Genomic DNA, 26,225 nt, shown 5'->3' on the forward strand with positions numbered 1-26,225 from the left:
CCATTACTTTGGTCCAAGCCTTAGTCCTCATACTGGGCCTCTGATAAGGGTTTATCTTTCAGGGCCTCCTCTTACTACAGGGGCTCCCTGACAGCCGCTCTGCCCCACCACACTCGTATTGCCCTATGGGAATGCAGGGGTGGGGGCGGCCCAGGGCCCAATGGGAGGCAGCTGTGTGGTGAGTCGGAGGCCGAGCCTGCTCACTGTGGGGCTGTGTGAGGCTCTCAGGAAGGGGGAGAGAGACCCCGCTAGCGGCTTGACCCTGGAGAGTGATGGGGGAGCCCGAGCTCTAGGGGTTCTACCTAAAGAACCACCGGGCTGAGGGCAAGGGCTGTAACTCTCTGGCCTTCGGGGGGCTCAATAAGCCCTCCTACAAGCTGGAGTGCAGGTGAGGGGTTGCAGGGGCTCTATAACAACCACACCCGGGCAAAATGAGACATGGATTTATATTCACCCTGTACTGAATTGCAGCCACTTCTGGGGTGAAGGGCAGTAGCTGCATAACAACACACAGCAACACTGCACAGGGATTGCCTGCCCAGCACTGAAATGCAGACATCTCTGGATGGAGCACAGCTGATGTGCAACAGCACTCAACAACACTACACAGGGATCACTCACCCAGCACTGAAATGATGCCACCTCTGGGGTAGGAATGCAGCAGCTGCTGAACAGCCAAAGAGAGAACACTACTCACAGTTTACAACAGGGTGCAAAGAAGACTCTCACTTCCATTTGAAACTTCTGGGGGAGTTTAACAGCATGTTCTGTTTCTGTAACCTGAGCTGAACAGCAGCCAGGGCACAATAGTTGGGTCTGCACTGTGGGTAACCAGACAACAGCTCTGGCATGAGGGATTTGCTCTGACTGATGGAGAGAGGAATGAGGTAGGGAGCCAGTCAAGCCTGGGGAAACAAATTCCTTCTCCAGGAGGCTTTGCTCCAGGATCTTGGAGCCCAGGCTCTACAGCCATTAATTACTGCACCACCCAGCCAGAAGGGAAGGGCTGGGGCAGGTCTCTGCACTCCACATGTCACACACAGACAAGGCAGAACGAACCATGTCACAGAATGAATCAATTGCAGAGCCTGGACTAAAACCCAGGAATCCTAACTGCCAGCTCTCTGCTCTGACCATTAGACCCCACTCCGCTTGCAGTCAGGATTGAACCCAGGAGTCCTGACTCCTAGACCCCGCCCCCCTCCACCATTCCTCTAATCCAGTGGTTCTCAACCAGGGTTACATGGGCCCTGGGGGTATGCAGAGGGTCTTCCGGGGGTACATCAACAGGCTACATAAAAGCAACAAAGAATCCTGTGGCACCTTATAGACTAACAGACGTTTTGCAGCATGAGCTTTCGTGGGTGAACCCACGAAAGCTCATGCTGCAAAACGTCTGTTAGTCTATAAGGTGCCACAGGATTCTTTGTTGCTTTTACAGATCCAGACTAACACGGCTACCCCTCTGATACTAGGCTACATAAAAAGCATTAGTGAAGTCAGTGCAAACTAACATTTCCTACAGACAATGACTTGTTTATACTGCTGGGTGTGTTTTGTTATAGGATTATAGTCTGTTAAAATATGTGTCTATTAAATTCAATGTGTAGTTTGTAAAGCTAAAGCAGCAATCCAAGATGGAGTCTGAACTGCCACCTTGTGACCGCCATCTTGTTGTTTACTGTTATCATGGCCCAGTCCTAACTGGATCCAACCAGTTTTTCCCCCCATTGGCCACTCCAAGGACAATGTCACCCTTGCTGGGACTGTACCATATTTTCCCGCCACTAAAGGGGACTGAGCTCCCTGCCGAGTGGCGCAGTCCATCCCAGTGACTGTGTGCGCGGCTCAGGCCTGCCCAGCACGTTCTGCCCGAAGTGACGAGTGAGGGAAGGAGATTCCATCGAACCCGCTCCTGCTCCTGGTACAGCCCGGGGCCTGGCTGGGGGCTGGGTGGAGGTGGGGGGTGAGGGGCCTGGCTGGGGGGCTGGGTGGAGGTGGGGGGCGAGGGGCCTGGCTGGGGGGCTGGGTGGAGGTGGGGGGCGAGGGGCCTGGCTGGGGGCTGGGTGGAGGTGGGGGGCGAGGGGCCTGGCTGGGGGGCGCTGGGTGGAGGTGGGGGGCGAGGGGCCTGGCTGGGGGCTGGGTGGAGGTGGGGGGCGAGGGGCCTGGCTGGGGGGCTGGGTGGAGATGGGGGGTGAGGGGCCTGGCTGGGGGGCTGGGTGGAGGTGGGGGGCGAGGGGCCTGGCTGGGGGGGGCTGGGTGGAGGTGGGGGGCGAGGGGCCTGGCTGGGGGGGGCTGGGTGGAGATGGGGGGCGAGGGGCCTGGCTGGGGGGCTGGGTGGAGGTGGGGGGCGAGGGGCCTGGCTGGGGGGGGCTGGGTGGAGGTGGGGGGGCGAGGGGCCTGGCTGGGGGGGGGGCTGGGTGGAGATGGGGGGTGAGGGGCCTGGCTGGGGGGCTGGGTGGAGGTGGGGGGTGAGGGGCCTGGCTGGGGGGGGGGGCTGGGTGGAGATGGGGGGTGAGGGGCCTGGCTGGGGGGCTGGGTGGAGGTGGGGGGCGAGGGGCCTGGCTGGGGGGGGCTGGGTGGAGGTGAGGGGCGAGGGGCCTGGCTGGGGGGCTGGGTGGAGGTGGGGGGCGAGGGGCCTGGCTGGGGGGCTGGGTGGAGGTGGGGGGCGAGGGGCCTGGCTGGGGGGGGGGCTGGGTGGAGATGGGGGGCGAGGGGCCTGGCTGGGGGGCTGGGTGGAGGTGGGGGGCGAGGGGCCTGGCTGGGGGGGGGCTGGGTGGAGATGGGGGGTGAGGGGCCTGGCTGGGGGGCTGGGTGCAGGTGGGGGGCGAGGGGCCTGGCTGGGGGGGGCTGGGTGGAGGTGCGGGGACACAGCTGAGGGGGGCACTGGTTGGAGGGGGGACTTGCAGCTCGGGGTGGGGCTCTGACCGGAGTGGGCTGAGGCCCCACTACCCGAACCCCGTCCTCGCTCTAAGCCTGCCCGAGGCCCCTGCCTCCCTCTGCGCCCCACATGACCAGGTGGGGGTTCAGTGGGGACCTGCGTGGCCCTGTCACCAGGCGCCTGCCCATGGGTGCCCAGGCCTGGCCCCCGCAGCGCCAGAAGTGGGGGGCTGCAGTGTTCGGCCGTCATCAGCCTTGCAGACATCGACCCACCAGCACCTCAGTTGCTTTATACTGAAATCAGTCACTGGGGGGGCTGGGCCCATCCGACAGTGACACTAGGGGGGGCTGGGCCCATCCATCTGTGAGGGGTCACAGACACTCCCCAGAGCACGGCAGGGAGAGGCCAGGGCGCGCACAAGGGCAGGAACAGAGCAGGGGCGGAACCCAGGAGTCCTGACTCCAGCCCTGCCCCATGCACAGCTGAATCCCACTTCCCCCCACAGGACTCGAGTGGACGTGACAGGAGGCGAAGATGGCTCCATCCGGGTTGAAGGCAGTGGTGCGTGAGAGTAAGTGCGGAGCCGGGGGCAGGGCCCAGTTGGGGAGGATTAGGTGTCAGTCGGAGCAGAAAGCTTCCCCCATCACCTGCTTGTCACACAGCAGAAGGGGAAGGAGGGTGTCTGCCCCACCCCCAAGGGCTGCCCCCTGCCATAAGAGCTGCACCTTGGGGGAGCATCTCTTTCCATTGGGGTGACTCCCACCAGGGCCAGTGGAAGGATATTTTGTGCCCTAGGCGAAACTTCCATCTTGCGCCCCTCCCTCTCCCCATTGACCACCTCTGAAAACTAGTAATCTTAGTGTTATAAACAGCCTGTCAGAACGGGTAATGGCTGCGTGCGAGGAGAAAAATGACATCATAGCCACTTTGTACCATAGTGAAGCAGTACGCTTCAGCCCAGCCCCATCGCAGAGCTGGCCTAGGCTATAGCTGTAATGTAGGAGAGAACAAGTTAAAGCCTGACACTCGATCAGCATGGCCTCTGCTGCCTTGTGCATGCTGGACTCTGAGGTGTTTGTTAGTCCTTGTCTTCTCACAACACCCTGACCTGCTGTGAGGGCTGCGTTACTTCAGAAGCCCAGGCCACTGCTGAATCTCCAGCCCAGGCTGCAGTGGACGGGGCCTGTGGCTAAATCCAAACCACACACCTGGGGTTTAAAAGGCCGGGGCTGGGCCAGGGCACCGTGAGGCTGAAGAGCAGCAGGTCTGGGGGGCTCTCCAGGTCCTCGGCCACCAGCATGTCAGAGGTGAGGGCGGTGAGCACGAACTGATCCACCTCGGCCACCAGCAGCGCCGCGAAGCCCAGGGAGGAGGCCACGTTTTCCGCGCCACCCCACAGCTGCATCACCACCTGGAAGTACTCCCGCTCCACGCCGCCCAGAAGCTCCACCCGCATGGGGACAGAGTCGCAGCTAGGCCAGGGCTCGGCTGCCGTGTGCTGTTAGCGGATCCCACGTTTGGGGGGGAGCCCAGTGCTGGGATGGCAGGGGGTGTGGGTGGGTGAGCGGAAGAGAGAGCCCAGTGCTGGGGCTGCAGGTAGTGCGGGTGGGGGGGCACTGGTGAGCGGGGGGGAGCTCAGGGATCTGGGGGCGGGGGGGGAGCCAAAATTCTTTTGCTTGGGACGGCAAAAAACCTAGAGCCGGCCCTGTCTCTTGCTGCATGGGGTCAGATCCTTAGTTCAGCTGCGCTCGTATCTGGCCTGGCAGAAAGGAAAGGTGATCAGAGCCACGGCCCATCTAGCCTGCCAGCCCACCACGGTCGGTGACTGGGGGCTCTGCTAGGAGCACATCATTAGCTGGCCTGAAAGCAGCCTCTGAGCCACTTCCCCGAGGGGTCTTTCTACTAGCCAGTGGGTCCTGGCTCAGGGCACAGCCATCTTGTCCGAGCCCCACCACTAATCCCCGTCTCTTTCCCTCACAGAGATCTTCAGCGTTGTCTTTCGCAGCGTGAAGAAGGAAGGAGAATGGAAGGTAAGCCGGCCGGGCCTGCTGCCCTGGTGTCCCCCTGGGGATATGCTGTATCCATATATTGTGCTCCTCCCCCTCCAGCCTCTTGGGATTCATTAGGAACCTGAGGTTTTCCAGGCTGGATCAGATCCCTGCTCTGTCTAGCCCATCATCCATCCCCAGCTAGGCTTGGGTATGTCTGTCTTCCCACTGTGCTGGATCAGACCCAGCTTGTCCAGCTAGCCCCATATCCGCCCCCCCCCCACCGGATCAGACCACTGGGCCCAGTGAGCCAGCCTGGGTGGGAGGAGGAACAGGAGAGTGCCAAGCATGGGGGCAGTATGCACCATTGGGCAGGCAGGTTATTGAGCCCCTGGCATGGACTGGGCTGGGGTGTGTGGAGCAGTGGGCTAGGCCGGTGCGGCAGAGGGAGCACAGGGGACTAGCTTTCCCAGTGGCTGGATCTGGTACAGAGGGATGCTGGGCTGCACAGAGCAATGAGTTCATTCGGCACGGAAGGAAGGTGGTGGAGATGTTGGGCCGATGGCCTACAGGGCTTTCCTAGGGGAACATGGAGACTCCTCTCATTCCATTTCTCCATGCCTGATCCTGGTTCTGTCCGAGGGCTGGGGACCGGGTATGTGGTGGATCAGAGCAGGGCACTGGGAGCTAGGACTCCTGGGTTCTGTCCCTGCCTCTTGCACTCACCCTGTCACCTGGGCGAAGAGGCTGATCTCCTCCAGTCTAGGAGGGTAGAGCCATTCCGAATGGCCGGGGGTCCCAGGTTTGTCTCCGTCTCCTACATCTCATACCAGCCACTCTGCTCAGAGCCGCTTTCCTTGTCGCTCCTCACGCAGTCCTTAGCACGGTCAGCTCAGCCAAGTGCAGGCTTGGTAACGGCCCTGCTGCTCTGCTGTGGAAGGGCTGGGCCGGGAGCCATCGGCTCTGCCGTTAGCAGTCGCTCTGCTCCCTTGGCTGTGCCATGGATGATGATGGTGGGCAGCTGGGCTCAGGGCAGTGACTAGCTCCCCTCTCGCTACCTCAGGTGCTAATCATGGACCACCCGAGCACGCGCATCCTCTCGTCATGCTGCAAGATGTCCGACATCATGAACGAAGGCATCACACGTGAGTGGGCCCTCCCTCCCGTCTGATCCCCCCGCCAGGGCTCCCCTCCCCCTTGGACACACCTCACAGTTGGGGAGTTGACTTGTCTACATTCACGTTTGCATCTAGTTTCCTCCCTTTGCAGCCCCCTAGATGCCCTCCTTGCTATTGGTACCTTCCCAGCCAGCTCTAGTTCCCTTAGCCCGGCGCTTTCAGCCCCTGGAACCTCTTCAGCGCATTTCTCAGCTCCCGTTAACTCCTCGCTGCTCCTCCCCCACGCTGCAGGCAGGGTCCTGGCTGGGGAGGGGGAATGCTGGCTCCCTGCTCCAGGGTGGAGGAGCCCTGGGGTTGAGGGGCACAGAGCTGAGCCAGGGCTCTAGCGGGGTGCCCCCAGCACAGTACACAGGGATGTTCCCTCCCTGCTCCGTACTGTGGCAGCATCGCAGCCCATGGCCCCACATCAAAGCAGCTGCTGCATTGTAGCCTGCAGAAACCCCCAGCCTGCTGCCAGCGAACATCCCTGTTCCCCTTGGCTTTCCCTCCCCCCATCCCGGTGGAGAGCAGCTGGGGTGGGTGGCTAGGATGCACTGACCCACACCCAGTGTCTGCTCTCCCCAAGTTGTGGAAGATATTGACAAGTGCCGGGAGCCAATCCCCAGCCTGGAGGCCATCTACCTGCTTAGCCCTGTGGAGAAGGTAGGAGCTCGGGCCTGGGGCAGGTGGATGGGGAGCAGGGGAGACCCCGGGGCAGCTCCTCGTGCTGCCTGGAGGTGGCGCTGTCCGGGGGGATGCGCAGCACGACCTCAGGATGGGAATGGGGCTAGTAGGGGCCCCCCAAGAGGCTGCTTCCCCAGAGCTGGGCTTCGTGTTCTTTGCCACGGGAAGCACAGATTGTCCCACGGACCTCTCCGCAGTGCAGTCCCATGGGGGTTGGATGGGATGATGCAGCAGGTGGAGAGAGGCAACCTCAGCTAAGCTGACCAGATAGCAGGTGTGAAAAATCGGGACAGGTGTTGGAGGGGTAATAGGATTCTATAGAAGAAAAATCCCAGATATTAGGACTGTCCCTATACAATCAGGACATCTGGTCAGTCTAACCTCAGCTGAGACTCAAAGGGAAGGAGAATCGCTGAGGCAGAGGCTCACGTAGCAGGGGCTGTGGGGGAGGAGGCTCCTGCGTCTGCTGCAGGGAGGTGAGTGGAGGGAGACCAGGGGCAGGGGGCACTGGCGGAGCATGGTGCAGCCCAGAACCCACAGGTGCTGCCCACGGATGGAGCGCTGTAGTAGAGGCCTGCGAGCTGGGGCCTGGGGCTCGGGACTGGTGTAACGATGCTGGTTCTGGCGGGACCCAACTGAGAGTGCCAATTCAGGACAAATTGCTTAAAACAGGGCAGTTACAGCCCAAGGCTGGGGGTTTTCCACCTCTAAGGCAAACCAAACCAGCCAGCCAGAGGACTTTGGTCTTACCCCAGTAGCTAAGCACAAGTCACACAAGGAATTCCCTTAGACACTCCCGTCTCCCAGTATCACCACAAGTGCTACTCGTTATGGGGACAAATGGTTATGAAAACCAATGCCCTAATAAAAGAAAAAGGGTTCTCCTGATCCCTAAGGACCAAGCCCCAGACCCAGATCAATATATAAATCAGATCTTATCCACAAATCACGCTGTTGCCAGTCCTTTAGAATCTAAAATCTAAAGGTTTTTTCATAAAAGGAAAAAGATATAGATGAGAGCTAGAATTGGTCAAATGGAATCAGTTACATACAGTAACGGCAAAGGTCTTAGTTCAGGCTTGTAGCAGTGATAGAATAAACTGCAGGTTCAAATCAAGTCTCTGGAGTACTGTACATCCACAGCTGGGATGAGTCATTCGGTCCTTTGTGTAGAGCTTCCTTGTAACAAAGTCCCTCCAGAAGTATGAAGCAGGACTGAAGACAAGATGGAGATGAGGCATCAGCCTTTTATAGTCTTTTCCAGGTGTAAGAACACCTCTTTGTTCTTACTGTGGAAAATGACAGCAAAATGGAGTCTGGAGTCACATAGGCAAGTCCCTGCATACTTTGCTGAGTCTCAAAGCATATCTGCCTTCTCTCAATAGGTCAGTTGTTTAGCTGATGATCCTTAATGAGCCATCAAGCAGGCTAGGCAGAGCTAACACCAACTTGTGTGAGGTGGCACCCAGAAGCATGGCAGAAGTTTGAAATACACACAGTCTAGAGCCAATATTTGTAACTTCAACTACAAAAATGATACACATATACAGCTAGCATAACCATAACCAGCAAACCACAACCTTGTCTTAGATATTTGACCGCATTTATACAAGATTTGGTTCCACTAAAACCATGTTCTATATGGTCCCTGTTCACGTCAATAACGTGACAACCGGGCAGCCAGGTTCTCACCTGTCACAATGCCGGTCACGGAGTCTGAACAGCTTCCGAACACCCTGCCTGGCTAGCTGGTGTGGCAAAGCTGCAGGTGCCCAGTGTGGCACCAGGGGAGGGAGCGGGCCCTGATGGCGGCTGCCTGGGATTGCTGCTCGGCCGGCTGTTCCCTGGGCACTGCTCAGAGCCCACTTAGTTCAGCAGCAAGGCCAATGCCAGGTCCCGTCTGTGGCCGAGCACGGACACTTGTGTGCCAGCGAGAGACGGGGCTGGGCCCTGAGGCTGTCCCGGGCACATGGGCACATGTCCTGTTCCAGGTGGGGAGGGAGCCAAGAGCCAGGGGGGGTGAAAACCAGCCCACCTCCTGACGGCATCATGCTGGACCCTGAGTCCCCAGGGGCTGGGCATGGGCTGGGCCCTTCGGGAAGCAGGGAGGGGCCTCGGCTGGTGCTGACAACCCCCTTCCCCCTTTGCAGTCAGTGCAGGCTCTGATCAGTGACTTCCAGGGCACCCCCACCTTCAACTACAAGGCGGCTCACGTCTTCTTCATCAGCCGTGAGTATCAGGAGGCAGCGGATTCCCCAGCTGGGAGCCTGGCCAGCGGCACAGTGGGGGTGGGGGGGGGTCTCTCTCTGCCAGCAGGCCAGTGCCCCAGCAGACCAGACCGAACGACCCCACCTACCCCTTCCCCCCTCCTTCTCCCCCACGGGCCTGCCTCCAGCCAACACGGCTAACAGCGTGCGCCCAGAAAGGCGGCCTCTGGCTACCATTCCCATCAGTCCCAACTGGGGTGGGGGGATGGGACACCACCAGAATACCCAGTGTGTCAGGGTCACATCTGCTTCTCCCCATTACCAGGGGCGGCTCTAGGCACCAGCAAAACAAGCTGGTGCCTAGGGCGGCCAAATCTAGGGGGCGTCCCCTGCTGCCGGGGGGGGCGGCAGGCTGGGTCGGCGGAGCTGCCGCAGTCATGCCTGCGGGAGGTCCACCGGAGCCCCGGGACGAGCTCGTCCCGCGGCTCGGCTGGACCTCCCGCAGGCATGACTGCGGCAGCTCAAGCGGAGCTGCCGGACCCGCGAGCCGTCCGCAGCTGCGGGAGGTCCAGCCGAGCCACGCGGGAACGGCGGTCCCTCTGCAGTCATGTCCGCGGGAGGTCCGCTGCTCCCGCGGCTCCGGGGCGCCTCCCGCGCATGACTGCTTGGGGCGGCCAAAAAGCTAGAGCCGCCCCTGCCCATTACAGCGGCAGGGGGAGCCCAAGTCCCCGTTCCTCCTTGTGCATCATCCTGAGCTGTACACTCCAGTCACTTCCCCCTGTGGAGGGGCTGAGGGAGGGTGTGAGACGGGGCTGCACAGGAGAGATTGTGGCCCCCCCTCGCTGCTGATGCTGCAGAAGGCGAGAACCCGGCGTGACTCTGGTTTGGTGGGGCTGGATTCATCATTGACTCCTGTGTGTCCCTGCTGGCTTGCCCAGGTTCCCCACAGGTGTGCAGCACTACTGCCCCTGCTGTGCCCATCCTGGCCTTGTCTGGGGGGGCGGCACTGTGCTGGGGGTCCTGAGCCCTGTGCCTGTCACCCCCACCCACTGCCTTTGCCTTGCAGCCTGTCCTGAGCCTCTGGTCAAGGAGCTGAGGGAGTCACGGGTCACCAAGGCCATCAAAACCCTCAAGGACATCAACGTGGTCTTCCTGCCCTACGAGAGCCAGGTGAGGGGTGGCCGGGCTTTGGAGGAGCTGGGCTGCGGGGCAGACGGTGACGTACGACACCCCACCCTTAGTGTTCAACGTGGCTGGGGGGTGGGGGGGAACCTTTCCCTTCTAGGGCCCTGGGTTTATCGCCAGCACAGGGCAGCAGGGACTAGCCGGCTGCTCACACCCTGTGAGACGGGGAATCGCTGGCTTAGATGTCTGGGGGAGGAGGGCCCTGCCTCCCCGGCTTTACCAGCTCTTACTGATGGTTTATACCAGGCCTGCAAGACAGCCCGATACTCCACACGCCTGCCCTTTGCCCAACCGCCCCATCCCCTCCTTGTGTCGTCAGTGGATTTCCCCCCTCATGCCCCTGAGGGGAGGGCTGTGTTGTCAGTCCCATTGCATTGATGGGGAAACTGAGGCACAGAGCGACATGAGCCTGGTCTACACACACAAGCTTTGTTGGTCTGGGTTTGTCACGGAGACGAGAGAAAAAATCCCCCCTGTAACTGATGCAGCTGTGGTGGCAGAGCCCCTGGGTAGATGCCGATATGCTGGCCAAGCAGTCCTTTCGCCACTGTAGCTTATTTCATCTGGGGTACCGGTGCCAGCTGTGCCAAGAGAAGCTCTGGCTGGTATAAGCTGAGTGTCCGTCAGGAGGCTTTGCTGGTTCACCCGTCCCGTTGCGCCAGCAAACCCTTCATGGCCGATACTGTTTTATTGGTGTCCAAGCACGTTTGCCCCAATGGCTCGTTCTGTTTGGCCAGTGAAATAAGCGACAACAGCAGGTGCGCATTGATGCCAGGTTTGCCCGTGGCTACACTGGGGCTTTCACCAGACTAGAAGCATGGCCAAGCCCCCTCCCCCAACATTGACTTCTCCAGGGCAGAGACACACCCCGAGGGCACCTGGGAGTCTGCAGCTCAGTAAGGACCTGAAGCCGGGGAGTCTTCATCCCAGGCTGGTGCATGAATCTCTGGGCCGCTGTCCCTCTGCCACAACAGGAGTGGCTCTGGCAAAGGGCTCTCCCTCACTAGGGGCTCGCTATGGCTCTGCCAGGCTGGTCTGGTCCAACAGCGCATCTTAGGGTCGTGGTATGGGGCACAGCTGGCCTGGCTGCCAGCAGTTGGCACCAGGGTCTGATCTCTGCTCCCCTCGCCCCCTAGGTGTACTCCCTGGACAGGCCACAGACCTTCCACATCTGGTTCAGCCCCTACCGCTCCTTGGAAAAGAAGAAGGAGCAGGAGATGCTGGCAGAGCAGATTGCCGCGTTGTGTGAAACCCTGGAGGAGTATCCAGCCATCCGCTACTGGAAGTGAGTGTGCCGGGGGAAGGGGTGTGACGAAGTGGGAATGTTCTTAATGTTTTCTCTGAATACTGCGTGGGTGCCTGTGACGCAGCAGGGAGAGGGGAGTATTGACCTGGGCAGGTTGCAGGGGAGTTTTGCTGGGACTGTCTGCATTGGGGATGGGAGACTTTCCTTGAGGCCAGATACCTGAGCATGTAACCTGAGAACAAGGAGGGGGGTTGGAGCCAGGAGCTTTACCCAGGAAATGGACAAAGGCTGGAGGAGGAGTCGGGGGGAGGCTGGGTGAGACTGGCTGGAGGGAGTTTCAGTTTGGAGCTGGCTGGGAAAATGGCCTCCCTGGCGCCCCCAAGATGGACCTGACTGAGGGGGTCCTGTTGTCTGTACTGAAAGACCTGTCTTGGACTGTGTTGCTGTCAACTAAACAAACCTGTTTTACTGGCTGGCTGAGAGTCATGGTGAGTCGCAGGAAGCTGGGGGTGCAGGGCCTTGTCTCTCCCACACTGTGACAAGGGGTACCCAGCTATCTGCTTCAGGAAGTGAGTGTGCCCGGGGAAAGGGGTACCTAGCTATCCCCTATAGGAAGTGAGTGTGCCCGGGAGGTACCCGGCCATCCGCTACAGGAAGTGAGTGTGCCCAGCGGGAGAAGGGTACCTGGTCATCTCCTACAGGAAGTGTGTGTGCCCCTGCGGGAGGAGAGGTTTCTGACCCATAGGGTTTGTCTTTGCTGCAGGGACCATGAAGAGAACTTCGACCTTGCTCGTGCTGTGCTGGCCAAACTCAAGGTGTTCAAGGAATACGAGCCCAGCATGGGAGAGGTGAGTGAGCTGTGCCGGCCGTGCCCTCGCCCTGGGACAGAGCTGCGGGGGGAGCACATGAGAAGTAGAAGGAAGGAGGAGCGATTTCAAACCTGCTCGGAGATCCTGGCTGGGGGAGGGGTGGGGTCTAGACCTGCTTGGAGATCCTGAGGGGTTGGCAGAACAATAGCATTCCCTGTGTGGGGACTAATGGCCCCAGCCCTTCTCTAACACTGGCCCTGGGCAGATCTCAAAGTGCTCTACAAAGGCCAGTGTCCTTATCTCCTCTGTACAGATGGGGAAACCGAGGCACCGCCTGGGAAGTGTGTGCCCAGCACAATCTCTCTGTTTATAAACAGGGCTGTTTGATCACAGAACTAAGCTTTGCACACGGAGCCTCTTCCACACCTGGACACTCCTGTCTGTGTGTGCGCCTACACCCATCCCCACGGTATCGGAACCTCACTAGTGAATTCAGCCTCCCAGGGGAGGTGGGGTAGCCTGTGTTACAGATGGGAAACTGAGGCATGCAGGGAGTCTGCCAGAGCAGGATTAGAACCCAGCTCTCCTGAGCCTTAGCCACAAGTCAGCCCTGGCCTGTGGGCTTCCCCCAGCTTCTGCCGTCCCCGTCCCACCCCCAGCAGAGGGGAGCTGCAAACCCACCCCGCCCTGGATTCTCGCACAAGAAACTCAGAGGTTCCTGTCCCCCTAGGAGAAGCAAAGTGATGTAAAATCCAAAGCCTGCCCAGATCTCTCCCTCCTGTTGTTTCTGCTCTTGCTTCCAGCCTTTGCCGAGCTGCTGGGAGACTGTGCACCTGTGGCCAACTGGGAATGTTTGTAATATCTTTTATGAAGCCAGTGCATGCCTCAGTTTCCCCTATATGTTACATGGCTTCTCTGGCGGGGCATGGGGGGGAAGGACTCTCAGGGAAGGTAAGAATCATGGTGTGTGAGGGGCTGTCACCTCCCTGTCTTGGTGAAATGAAGAGAATCCAACCCAGATCAGCTTAGGAGCCAGAAAGACCGTGCCAGCTCCAAGGGCTCCTGGATGGACACTCCCAGCAGGGAATCGGAGCAGGGCCCCCAGCTCGAGAACACAGAGTTGGGAAGGTTTGAGCTGGGGGATAAGTGAGGGAAGCTGGGAGCTCTCGTCTGAGAACTGACCAAGGTCAGACTGAGGCCTGGTCTACACTAGGCAATTGGGTCGGTGTAACTGCGTCGCTCGGGGGCATGAGAAAGGCGGCGTCACTGAAGCGGCGCAGCTGCAGCGGTTTACATGTAGACACAGTGGTGAGCTGGAGGCGGTTCGCGGGAACCAGTTGTTAAATTTAGAAGCCCTTTTAGAACCGGTTGTCCTGTGCGGGAAAACCAGTTCTAAAAGGGCTTCTAAATTTAACAACTGGTAAGTTTAAGTGACCCAAGAGCTTAGTTTGGGGGGAGCAGCCGCTCCCCCTCAGTATATTACCTAAAAGTGGCACCTTAGGCGCCGACCCCGTGGGTGCTCCAGCTCCCCACCCCAGCCCCAGCTCACCTGTGCTCCGCCCCGTTTCTCGCCCCCCCCCTGCCCGCTTCCCGCAAATCAGCTGTTCACGCGGGAAGCCTGGGAGGGCTGAGAAGCAAGCAACGGCTTCGCGCACACCTGGCTGCCCAAACCGTCTACACAGGGAAGGGATTGACAGCATGCTTGTTAACCACCGGAGCTACTTGCTGCAGCAGAGCTGGCTCCAGCCTGCAGCCCCTGTCTGATCTGTGCTATTCTCAGGAGCTGGGCGGTGCTGGGGAGGACAAAGTCCTGCTCCGTGCACACCCTGCTGTTCTTACTCCTGTGAATCCCCCCAGGGATATTCCTGAGGCTCTTGCCAAGCCTCCCTGTCACAGGTGTAAGCACTATCCCCATGTTACCCGGGGGAAACTGAGGCATGGACCAGCGTGCCAGGAGTAGGTGGCAGAGGCAGGAATAGGAGCCAGGAGTCCTGACTGCCCAGCCCCCATCAATAGAATCCAGACAGCTCGCCCACCGCAGGGCCGGGAGTGCTGACTCAAACCCTTCTGCTCTGGGCAAGGTGGGGTGACCCGATGGTTAAGCCAGGCCCCATCTGCAGTCGGGTATCCCTCCAGCAGAGCCTAACTGGCAAAGGTGTGAGCAGAGTCCAGAGGTGGGGGGCATAGCAACCCACCCAGGCTGGGTAGGTCTGGAGAGCAATGATGGCTTCAGCTCTGGGGTCATGTCCCTGCTCTGCCACAGACTCCCTGTGTGACCTTGGGTGAGTCACCCAGCCTCTCTGGGCCTCCATCCCCCTCTGCAATGGGGTGACAGCCCTGCCCAGCCCCACGTGCATGGTTTGGGGGGAGGCAGGATGAAGCAATGATAGTGCTACAGTGGTGGGGGCCAGATACTCCTCCAAGAGAGGCGCTTCCCCATCAGCCTCAACTAGGGTGACCAGAGAGCAAGTGTGAAAAATCAGGGCGGGGATGGGGGGTAGTAATAGGAGCCTACATATGAAAAAGACCCCAAAATCAGGACTGTCCCTATAAAATCGGGACATCTGGTCACCCTAACCTCAACCCATTTACCCAGAGACTGTGGAGACCTGCCAGCGAGTGGGTGGTGACTGGTCCAAGGTTCTGCTTCCAAGTGTGGCTGAAAATCGGGCCATGTACTGAGGTGGGACAGTTGGGGAAGCGTCAGGGGCTGTACGTCTCCGCTCCCCGCTCCCCAGACTGTCTGTGCTACCCAGCGAAGAGCAGACGCAGCCCCTTGCTGAGGTGCTCCTGGGTGGGCTTGGGTTCCACTGGGGCTGCTGGAGCTGGTTTCAGAGCCGTCCGCCGTGGGAGCGCAGGGCTGGTCTCCTATCGCCACCTGCTGCGCCAAGAGGGCAGTGCATGCTGATCAGGCAGGGAGCAGGGGCTGGGCCAGCCCGCCCATGATGTGGGTCTGAGATGCTGACCATTTGAGTGGTCTCTGTCCAACTGGATGCTGGGGGCCACCCAGGCTGGGAGCGGGGAGCTAGAGGCTCACATGGGGTCCCAGCTCAGATGCAAGGTGGGGCATCGGGATAACATCCCATTGTCCCCCTCTGGGACCTTGTATCAAAGAGTCTCTGGGCCTGATGTTGGTTAACGATAGACTAGCCAGGGCCTTCTGGTGTAGTTCCCCCCGCCCCACACAGCATATGGGGCAGGGGGTAGTTGGGGGGCTGCCTTGAAAGGGGCATGCTCCCGTTGGTGGAGAGGCACGAGCAGAGAGCATGCTTGGGGGAGGGGGGCATTGCTATTTGCACGAGGGGCAGGTGGCCCATCCCTGCAGGGGGCGTTGCAGCACAGCTGGGTGGGGAGCTCTCCCTGCCGGTCAGGTCAGGACCCCAGGGTATGTCCCAGCTAGCTTGGGGGGTGTCTCTTGGCTTTCCCCTGGGGTTGGGAGCTGGGCCGCAGAGAGGGCGAGTGGTGAAGTTTCAGGCCACCAGGGCCCATTGGATTGTGCCATGTAAGCCAAGCCAGGACCCCTCCGCCAGAGCAGGGGGTGACGGGTCTCTCTCCTTTGCCCCAGGGCCCCGACAAAGCCCGCTCTCAGCTGCTCATTGTGGACCGGAGCTTCGACCTGGTGTCCCCACTGCTGCACGAGCTCACCTACCAGGCCATGGCCTACGACCTGCTCAGCATCGAGAACGACACCTACAAGTAGGGCCTGGCTGCCAGCAGGGGGCACCCCGCACTCCTCCTCAGGCGGGCTGGGGGGGATGTGTCCCAGGCACCTGCACTGCTCTGCAGCCCCCAGGCTTGGGGGAGGGGTGCCGCAGCCTGACCCCGTCTCCCCTCCCCCGCAGGTACGAGACAACGGGGACCAGCGACTCACGGGAGAAGGAGGCGCTGCTGGACGAAGACGACGAATTCTGGGTGCAGCTACGCCACATGCACATCGCTGACGTCTCCAAGTGAGCGCGCTCAGCCCTGCCCCTGACACGCCCCTCAGTGCCCGACCCATCCCTTGGACACTCCCCACCGTGCCCCACCCAGGGCCAGAACCCATCTCCCCCTCCCCCCAGGATACACCGCTCTGTGCCCCAACCAATGCCTAGTGCTGGGATCTGCTACCCACCCCCATGCTTCAGCACACCCCTCCCCTCCACACCCACTGCAAGAACCTCTCCCCTCGAACACACCTCTCCCACCCAGTGCCAGGACAGCCCACCCCCTTGACACACTCCTCCCCCTATTTTCCAGTGCTGGGACTTCCCCCATCTGCCCCTTCAGACACACACCTCCCCACCCTGGGGCCCCCTCAGACACACCCCTCCCCTTCCCTTCCCACCCAGTGTTGGAACCCCGCTCCCCGTTGGATACACTCCTCTCCCATCCAGTGCAGGGACACCCCCCCGCAACACACCCCTCTCCTGCTCACTGCCAGGACTCCCCCTCCCCCTCCCACCCAGTGCTGGGGCCCGTCCCTCAGACATGCTCCTTTTTGAGTGCTGAGACCCCCTGGCCCCAGCCCCTCTCCCCAAAGGACCCCTGAGCGCTCCCTTCCAGAGCCACTGTCTGCAGCTCCTCTCGGGGATCCCCCTGGACACTGTCTTCCCCCGATCCTAGGATCTCCCCATGCGCCTCACAGCCCCCTTGAGGGAGTCCTTCACCGACCTCCTACTGGGCCTGCTGCTGCCCCCAGACCCACCCAGCAAGGCGCCAGGAGCCCCCAGAGGTGCACTGAACTCTCTGCCTTGGAGTAACTTGGGAAGAGCCCCCCACACTCCCCCGGCCCCATATGAGGCTCTCGAGGCAAAAAACCCTGGTGCCCGTGGGATGGGGACTCTATCCCCTGTAGCATAGGACAGGGCGCCCCTACCTTGAAGGCAGTGCCTGGCTCCGGCCTGACCCCTCTCCCTGCTGCAGGAAGGTGACGGAGCTGCTGCACACCTTCTCTGAGAGCAAGAGGCTGACCATGGACAAGGTGCGGTGGGGGAGTCCGGGACTGGGGGACCCATCCCACTGCCACTGATGGGGAGGAGGGGCTGCTCTGCTGCCCCAGGAGGCCTTGGCGGGGGGGGGGGCTGTCCCATTGCTCCCAGGGTTTACCTGTAACGGGCTAAGAAGTATATGTGGAGCCCCCTGCCCCCCAGCCAGAGCTCTGGAGCTCCCCACAGTGGGGGAGGGCAGGGGCCCATGGGGCGGGGTCAGACAGCAGGATCGGGGCCGCGCAGGGAGAGCTGCAGGGAGCCAGACCTGGCATCTCCGCGGCCTGCTGCCGCTTTACACCTCAGGGGCGCTCGGGTTGTGGGGCTCCCATCTCATTCCAGCTCGCCTGGGAAAAGCAGGTCTAACCCAAGCCGCAGCCATGTGTGGCCTGAGTGACCCGCCCTGGCCCAGGCGAGGCCTCTGCCCTGCAGGGGTAGGGGGTTCCATGTGCTGGGAGGGGCCGGGATCTCACCACTGCTTCCCTCCAGGCCAACATCGAGGACCTGTCCCAGATGGTGAAAAATTTGCCCCAGTACCAGAAAGAGCTGAACAAGGTAACGGCGCTGGAGCTGTTAGTGGGCAGGGGGCAGGGCATTCAGTGGGGTAATGGGGGGCAGGGTGCTCTGTGGGGCTGGTGAGGCACAGTAGGGACTCTCTGGGGAGCAGGGCACTCGGGGGCACTCTACTTTACTGCCTGATGAGAGCTGCTGACCTGTCCCATCAGGCAGAGCCATTTCCCCCCCAGGTGCTGTGTGGCACCATGGGCAGCAGCAATGCCCCAGCAATGGCAGCCCTTGGGTAATGCCCACGCCTTGCTGCTGCAGCTCTCGGGAGAGGGCCTTGGTGGGCTTCCAAACTAGCCCGTTGGAGCCACTCCTGGTGCCACTGGGCCATGTGCCAACGGAAAGCTCCTGGCCACTGGCACAGGTACCCCGACACCTGCTGGTCTCCAAGCCCCCAGCCTCGTGGTGACTAACAGAGAAACCGTGGGCTGCTTTGGAAGCTGCTTCCTCCTCCTGATCCTCCCCTCCAGCTGCCCCGCTCCACCCCAGAGGTGGCTGCACATCAGTGCTGGGCAAAACAATCCCTATATACTGGCCTTATACAGCCGGTTGGGGCTGCCCCTCTGGCTGAGGGGCCCTCCTTGGGGGTTGGGGGGTGCAGGTGCTCTGGACCAGCCGGTGATGCGGTAAACTCCCCCGTGCCCCGGTCTCTCCCCGCAGTACTCCACACACCTGAACCTGGCTGAGCACTGCATGCGGCACTTCAAAGGATCGGTGGAGAAGCTGTGCGGCGTGGAGCAGGTGGGTCTGTGGTCAGAGCCTGGCTGGGAGGCAGAGTCTGGCTCATGACTCAGCCCGGAGAAAGGGGTCTCAGACCCACAGGCTCGCTGGAGCCAGGGCCAGCCCCACCATGCAGCACCGGGGGTGCAGAAAGGGGACATGGGGCTCAGGTTACTCTCTGGAGGCACATTGCGCACCCCAGGGGGAGCCGACCCCAGGGAGGAGGGGGCCCTGGCACAGGGGGTAGACGAGCTGTGGGTCATGGGGCCATCGCGTCTCCCATCCTGTTGCGGGGGTGGGAGGAAGCGGAGCGGCCTGACCTGGGCCTTGTGTGTGCACCTCCCTCGCCCCCCAGGACCTGGCCATGGGGATGGATGTGGATGGGGAGAAGATCAAGAACCCCGTGAAGATCATCGTGCCCGTCCTGCTGGACCCCAGCGTGCCGGCCTACGACAAGCTCCGTATCATCCTGCTCTACATCTTGAACAACGGTAACGCCACAGGCCTGCAGGGGGCAGCACTGGGGGGATGTCGACACACACCCTGAGCGGCCCCCGGCCCGTTCTCTGCAGGGAGGGGGAACATCCCTCCCTTCCTGCCAGGGCTCCCGCCTCCGCCCCTCTCCTGGAGCCTCGGCGCATCAAGCGCCGAGACTCCGGCCGAGCCCCTGAGCCCCGCCCCGATCCGCGTGGTGAGGGGGCGGGGCTGGGAGCTCCAACGGGGCCTGAGCCCCGCCCCGCTCAGAACGCCGTGGGGAGGGGGCGGGGCAGCTGCCTCCGGTCGGCGTGGAGCTCACATCCCCGCTCCCTCACCACGCGGCTCTGAGCGGGACGGAGCTCAGGCCCTGCCGGCGACGTGCTCGGTAAGAGGCCGAGGCCGGGGGGAGAAGCGGAGGCCGGGGCCGGGGCCGGGGGGGGGGGGGAAGAAGCGACGGCCGGGGCCAAGCGGGGGGGGCGGAGAAGCGGGACCCGGGGCCGGGCGGGGGGGGAGAAGCGGGACCCGCCGCTGTCGAAGTGCAGCCCGGTCTTCGGCGGCGGGGGGCCCCTTCTGTTCCGCGACCCGCCGCCGAAGTGCCCAGAAGGCCCGCGGCGGGAACCCCCCCCCGCCACCGAATTACCGCCGAAGGCCGGGCGGCGGGTCCCGCTTCGGCGGTAATTCGGCGGCGGGGGGGCTCCCGCCGCAGGTCTTCGGGGCACTTTGGCGGCGGGTCCCGGAACGGAAGGGCCCCCCGCTGCCGAAGACCCCGGGCCCCCGGAATCCTCTGGGCGGCCCTACTTCCTGCAGGCTGTTCAGACACCATGTTCTGCCTCTGAGCCCCCTGCGACCAGTTCCCTGCCCACCCCTTGTGTCCTCCCTGGACCAGCTCCCTGCTTCTTGCTGCATCCAGCCCCTTCCCCCAGCTCACCAGGGCCTGGGGAACCTCCCTGACCCTGACATTGGCACAGTCCCTCGTCCCCCATCGGTTCCTGCCCCATGCTGGCTCGGTGGGGCAGGGCCCTGCTCCGGGGCCCTTCCTGTAACCCTGCTCAGGCACTGCCCCTGCGCCCATTGCCCAGGCCAGGTGCCCTCATGTGGCTCCTCTGGCTGCCCAGTTTCCTGGCCAGGGGGTGCTGTGGAGTTGCCAGGCCTCCCCCTCTGCACTAAGCAGCAGTAAATGGTTTGGGGGGGTTGCCCTCCCTCCAGCTCAAGGCCTCACAGCCTTAAAGAGCCAGACCATGGCTCTGACACTGCACCTGACTGGCCGCAGAAGGGGGAGCCCAGATCAGGGGGAGGGGGGCTCCCACTGCACTGCCGGGGGGAGCTAGAGAGACCCCTGCCCCCAGCGCTGAGAGAACCTGTGGAGGCAGGAGCAGCAAGAACCTGAATTCAATCATTAACTGTGTGGGATCCAGTGGGTTAGAGCGGATGGTGCTGGGAGCCAGGACTCCTGGGTTCTACCCCCAGCTCTGAGAGGGGAGTGGGGTCTAGTGGTTAGAAGGGGGCTGGGAGCCAGGACTCCTGGGTTTATCCCCAGCTCTGAGAGGGGTGGGAAGAGCAGGATCTCAGGATTTGATCAGGGAACTAGGACTCCTGGGCCACAGACTGAATGTGCCTGGGCTGTGGGTGCGTCCCAGGGGTGCTAGCGCTGACCTGTCTCTCCCCATGCAGGTGTGAGCGCGGAGGCCATCAGCAGGCTGATCCAGCATGCCAGCATCCAGCAGCAGGGTGACATCATCCGCAACATGGAGCTCCTGGGCACCTCCTTCATGCCTGGGGTAAGGGACTGGGGCCAGGGGCCGGTAGCTGTACCCATGCCAAGGGGCAGATCTGTGCTGCACAGGGGAGCCCAGGACATCCTGGGGGTGTCCCCCTATGGCAGTGACCTACTCCCACCACAGAGGTGGCCTCTGCCCCTGTACAGTGGGGTGACGCCCTCCCCATATGAGGGTGACCCCTGAGTTACTCCCCATCTGGGGTGACCCCTTCTGCCCCTGCAGAGGACCCTGGGGGTCAGGACCTCAGATCGCCAGGGAGCTGGAGCTGGTGACCACTGCATGGGGTGAAGCGGCTCTGTCCTCCCACCAGTCTCTCTCCCCTCCTCTCTCTCTCGCTCAGTGATCCATTCTGTTCTTTTCTCTGCCTCTCCCCTGCCAGCCCGGCTGGAGCGACTCAGATAGGCCGCGCTCTCCCTGTCTGCCCCCATTCCCATCCCACACCCCCTCCCTGCTGCCTCTCACCCCCTCTCCCTTCCTCCCCCAGAGTGGGCAGCTGCAACCCAAGAGGAAGGTGCGGCTGGAGTCCACCTACCACCTCTCCCGCTGGACCCCCAGGCTCAAGGACGTCATGGAGGTACCTGGCCATCTGCTTCCTGGCCTTGGGGGTGGGGGGTCACACCTGGCAGGCTGGGCCCAAGGGGGTGGGGCTGGTTTGGGGTCAGCCATGTGTAGAGCCCTGCATATCCGCGCACCATTTCTGCAGATAGTGGATCGGCTGCAGAGACAACCAGGTCAGTCTCTACTCCCCAGCAGCGCCTGGCCCACAGCATCCGGCTCATGCAGCCCGGGGGGCGCAGCGCGCTCGGGGCCGCCAGCCAGCAGCCAGTGGCTGTCCGGCACCCATTTGCCCCACTGCGCTGCTTCCTGTCCTGCAGGTCGAGCAGCACCAGCCTCCCCACCAGCTCCTGGGCAGCAGGATTTGGGATTGGAGCGGGTGGGGCCCCTGCACCAAGGGTGACCAGATGTCCCAATTTTATAGGGACAGTCCCGATATTCAGGACTTTTTCTTATATGGGAACCTATTACTCCCCACACTCTGTCCCGATTTTTCATACTTGCTGTCTGGTCACCATACCAGCGCCCCACCCCTCCACCCCCTGTGATGCAATATGCTCTGCTGCTGTCATGTACCATCGCTCGTGACCCCCCAGAAACATCACTTGATAAGACACCCCTTCCCCCCAGCCCCCACCCCCTCCATGCTGCCCCCACCCCCTCCACGCTGCCCATTCTCGAGAGCCCGCCCCCGCGCTGCCCCTTCTTGAGACCCCACCCCCACACTGCCCCTTCTCCTCGAGACCCCGCCCCCACATTGCCCCTTCTTGACACCCACCCCCATGCTACCCCTTCTCCTCAAGACCCTGCCTCCTCCACGCTGCCCCTTAACCTCAGTCCCCACCCTCGCGCTGCGTCTTCCCTGCAAGACCTCCTTCCCCTCCCCCCACCCCCCCGCTATCCCTTGTGAGCGCATCCTGCTGCTGGTGAGGATGTGGATACAGGTAAAAGACGGCTAGTGCAGTGGTCTCCAAAGTGGGGTGCGCAAGAGGATCCTTGGGGGTGCGCGGCAGGAGAGGCGCTTCGGCTGGGAGTCCACATGGCTTTTTTTTTTTTTTTTTTTGCTTTGGCACAAATGGTGGAGCCAGCGCGGCAGGGGGTGTGCGATCAGAAAAGTTTGGAGACCACTGGGCTCGTGGATCGCGGGCTGATGCAAATCCACATTTTTGTATCTGTGCAAGGCTCTAGCCATGTGAGGGGCTCACCAGAGAGCCCTCTCCTGCTGCCATCCTTCGGGGTCTTAAATCATAGAGACGAGTGTTGGGGAGTTGTCTTACCCGGTGCTGAGATGCTGCCACCTCTGGTGGGGGGCACGGGCGTTTTATACAGGGGTCCCTCACCGGGGCTGAATTCTTCCTGAGGAGTGGCAGGCAGCTGTTAACAGCCGCACAGCAGCACTGCCTGAGTCTAGGGCAGCAGGTGATCAGTGTGTAGGGCTGGAAGTGCAGGGGATCCAGGCAGCACACTGTCATGGCTGGCACTGGAATCTGAATGGCCGGCAGGGTCCTTGGCCTAACCTCCAGTGAGGAGCAGCTGTTTGTCGTTCATCTGAAAAACGAACTCCTGCAGCACAGTACTGGTCACTGACTGACCGGGGAGCGCGCCTCCTGCAGAGCCTCCCCACTCCCTGCAGTACAGAGCCCCCTAGCGCCGCACTGGGACCAGCACTGACTGCCAGGGAGAGCGCCCCCTGCTGAGCCCTCCCCCCCACTCCCTGAAGTACAGCGCCCCCTAGTGCCGCACTGGGGTCACAGAGCACCCTCTGCTGACTCACTAGCACCCCCCAGCACCCAGTGGCTTTTCCTTAGAGGTCTCCTATCCAAGCGCTGCCTGAGTCCAAACCTGCTTAGTTTGTGAGAGGTGACATGGTCGCTCCTTCCCCCCACGCTTGCTGGGGCCTGAGCCCCTCGTCGCCCTGCCCTGTGGGGCACTCCTCAAGAGGGTGAGGGGAGCACATTTAGTTGCCTTCAGCCTACTGGCTTGGGGATCCTCCAGGCCAAGGATTAACCCCCTAGCCCGAGCTCCTGTCCCTGGTAGATCACAGGCGGGAGGCTCCCAGGCCCCTGTTCCAGCGCTGTGATGGTTCCTCCTGTGGGATTTTGGAGCAGGCAGTTGCGGTAGCCTCAATCCCATGGCTAATCCAATCAGGGGCGCTGCCCCCACCCAAGCGCCAGCTGCAGCTCGTCAGGCCTTAAGCTTCCCTGTCCAAGTCAACGCAGCGGATTCATGTAAAAGCCCCTATTATGTGGCATTCGGATGTATCACAGCCTGGGCCCCCGCGTGGCTGGGACACACCTCATGGGGCAAGAGGCAGGGCCTGGATCTGCCTGCAGCAGGGAAAGGGCACTGAGGGCAGCCTCCCCCCCCAAGTGAGGGGCCCTGGATCCAGCTGCAGGAGGTCTCTGCCCTCCCCATAATGATGGAGGGGTGGGGAGTTCACAGCAGGGCACTGAGCAGCTGAGGGGGATGTGGGGAGATGGGGGGGCATCACTGGAGGAGTCTGTGTGCTCTTTGCTGGCTCCCCATGCGCCACCCCAGAAAGGGGGCCCCAGGCTGCTCCCCCCAGGGACTGTCAATCATTCAGTGAGGAGCTGTCCCAGCCCTTCCCCCCAGTGGGGCCTGGCTTGGCCACCAGGTCCAAGGTTCCTGCTGCTTGGCCCCTGCTGACCTGCCCTCCCCCTGCCCTCCCCACCAGGACATCACTGAGGACAGACTGGACAGGGAGCTGTGGCCCTTCCTCTCAGACCCGGTCCCTTCCACCAGCTCCCAGGCTGCTGTCAGGTAAGGCTGAGCCTGGCTGGGCTGTGGGGGGCAGAGCCCTGACATCCTCCCCCCTCCCCCCCAGGGTGTAGGAGCCTCTGTGCCTGGGAGTGCGTGGCCAGGACCCGGCCCTCTACAGGGGAGGGGGTGCCCAAGAGCCTGGAGCCCTGGACCCCTCTCAGCATGTCTCCCGCCCCCCAGCAGTCCCTCAGCACACCAGGGCCCAGGATGGAGGAAAGGGACTGGCCCAGCTTTAGACAGCACCCCCAGCCCAGGGCAGGTGCCACCCTCCCCTACTCCCTCTTGCCTGCTTTGGGTCTCCTGTCCCACGGCCTTGGGCAGGGCCTGCCCCCCAGCCTCCTCGGGGCCCTGCCCTTCCATCTGGCATCCCTCAGCGAGCCCCTGGTATCCACACTGCCCCTCTCTCCCTCCAGCCCCCACTCCAGGCACTGGCACAAGAACAAGCCAGCGGCCGAGAACCCGACGGGCCAGCGCCTCATCATCTACGTGCTGGGTGGGGTGTCCATGTCTGAGATGCGCTGCGCCTACGAAGTGACCCAGGCCAGCGAGGGCAAGTGGGACGTGGTGATCGGTGAGTGGGGCAAGTCCTGGGGGGAGGGTGGCTGGAATGCCCAGGTCAGGGACAGTCAGGACCCTCTGGGAGGCGGACACCCTAGAACCACCTGCCCAGCACCCACAGGGCCCCCGTGCCACCCTCTGTCCTCCTGCATCCGGTGGGCCTGGGAACAGATGTGCTGGCCCCACCTGCCCGCAGCCCCACATGGCCTGTATCTAGCCACCTGATCTCCTGGCCTCTGGCTCCCCAGGGCTCTCCTTGCCCAGGGACCATGTGTGGGGGCCCAGTCAGACACCCCCAGGAACACCCATGGGGATATGGCTCACCCCCTGCACACACCCCTCTAAGACCCAAGGGTGAGGAACACTGTCAGCGGGTGGATTCTTGCCTGGCCATGCAGGGTACAGCGGCACGAGGGGTGCGGTGCCAGGCCGCGGTGGGTAGGAGGGGCTGTCTCCTCCCCCGCTGCACTAGAGCAGGATCCAACTGCAAGGATGGGGAAGATGGTGATGCCAGCCTCATGCCTCCCCCACTGTGCCCACCGCTGCCAACCACCTGTCTCCCCCGCAGGTTCCAGTCACATCCTGACCCCCAGGCGCTTCCTGGATGACGTCCAAACCCTCGACCAGCTGGCCCCCGAGGAGGCCTAGAAGCAGCCCCTTCCTCCCAGAGACTCTGCCCCCCACAGCTCGCTGCCCCCAGCTCCACCTGCTTTTCTCAACAAGGCACCTTCCCCCCTACTCCTGGCTGTGGTGTCGGTTCTTGGGGGTGGGATGGGAGAGGGGCTGGGGGGACCCCCGGGCTGCTTGGCTGTTAGGGCAGGGGGCAGGCCAGCCCATTTGGATAATTGCTGTGCGGCTGCCAGGTGGGTGGGCGGCGGATTGGGGACACACAATTAAAACGCTCCAGAAGAGACATCTGCCCCACTGGCTGGTTAATGGGGGTGGGGAAAGGGACACAGCCCCAATCTGGCCAGGGCAGGGCCACCAGTCTAGATGGAAGTGGGGTGGGAGGTGGGCAGAGCCTGCCCACAGGAGGAGGAGGGGAAGGGGGACACCAGTCCGACTTGGAGATCTTGAGGAAGGTGCAGTCACGGTTGGCCTTGATGGTGAAGATGAGGGGCTCCCCGGTCAGCCCAGTCAGCTGGCCCACCATCCCGCCGGGTGCGTCAGGACGCGGCACACGTCCTCCGCCTTGTCGGGCAGGCGCTGGTAGACGTGCAGGCAGCCCCACAGCATGAAGTAAAGGCTGACGTCCTGTTGGGGGGTGGGGTGGAGGATAGAGAGGAACGTCAGCCCCAGCACCAGGGTGAGGGGCAGGCCTGCCCCCAAGGTGCGCACCCACAGACAGGCTGCCAGGAGACCTGGGGGACAGCCTACAGCTCCGGCCGAGCCTGAACTCTCTGGAGCACCCCACTAACCTCAGCAGAGCCACAGCCCAGCATGAATACCCCCAGCTCCATGGCAACCAACCCCTTCCCCATTCCAGCTGTGCAGGGTTTAATGTTTCCTAGGCCTGAGTCCCAGCACCCGGGGGGAGGAAAGGGGGGGCTGCCATCCCACCTGCCCAATAGGCCTGCAGCCCCCGGGGGGGGGGCACGCACAGGGAACCCCTGGCGAGGGCGCTGTAATGGGCTAACAAGGTGCAGAGGGAAGGGATGGGGTGCTCGG

The 26,225-nt window shown here is 62.0% G+C and overlaps 1 protein-coding gene across 1 annotated transcript; it reads left to right on the forward strand.

Moving 5' to 3' along the window:
* The first annotated feature begins 1,791 nt into the window (after nt 1-1,791).
* Nucleotides 1,792-25,287, forward strand: LOC123351352 (syntaxin-binding protein 2-like). The gene is made up of 20 exons (XM_044990643.1): nt 1,792-1,924; nt 3,387-3,452; nt 4,862-4,911; nt 5,933-6,014; nt 6,613-6,689; nt 8,861-8,939; nt 9,984-10,087; nt 11,239-11,387; nt 12,112-12,196; nt 15,723-15,853; nt 16,000-16,107; nt 17,063-17,120; nt 17,614-17,679; nt 18,349-18,429; nt 18,764-18,899; nt 20,557-20,663; nt 21,148-21,237; nt 23,914-23,999; nt 24,413-24,570; nt 25,126-25,287. The coding sequence occupies exons 2-20, from the start codon at nt 3,416-3,418 to the stop codon at nt 25,203-25,205; spliced, it is 1,764 nt and encodes a 587-aa protein (XP_044846578.1). The 5' UTR covers nt 1,792-1,924; nt 3,387-3,415; the 3' UTR covers nt 25,206-25,287.
* Nucleotides 25,288-26,225: the final 938 nt, after the last annotated feature.

The sequence above is a fragment of the Mauremys mutica genome, chromosome 17 (genome assembly GCF_020497125.1).
Source record: "Mauremys mutica isolate MM-2020 ecotype Southern chromosome 17, ASM2049712v1, whole genome shotgun sequence".
In the NCBI taxonomy this organism is placed as follows: domain Eukaryota; kingdom Metazoa; phylum Chordata; order Testudines; family Geoemydidae; genus Mauremys; species Mauremys mutica.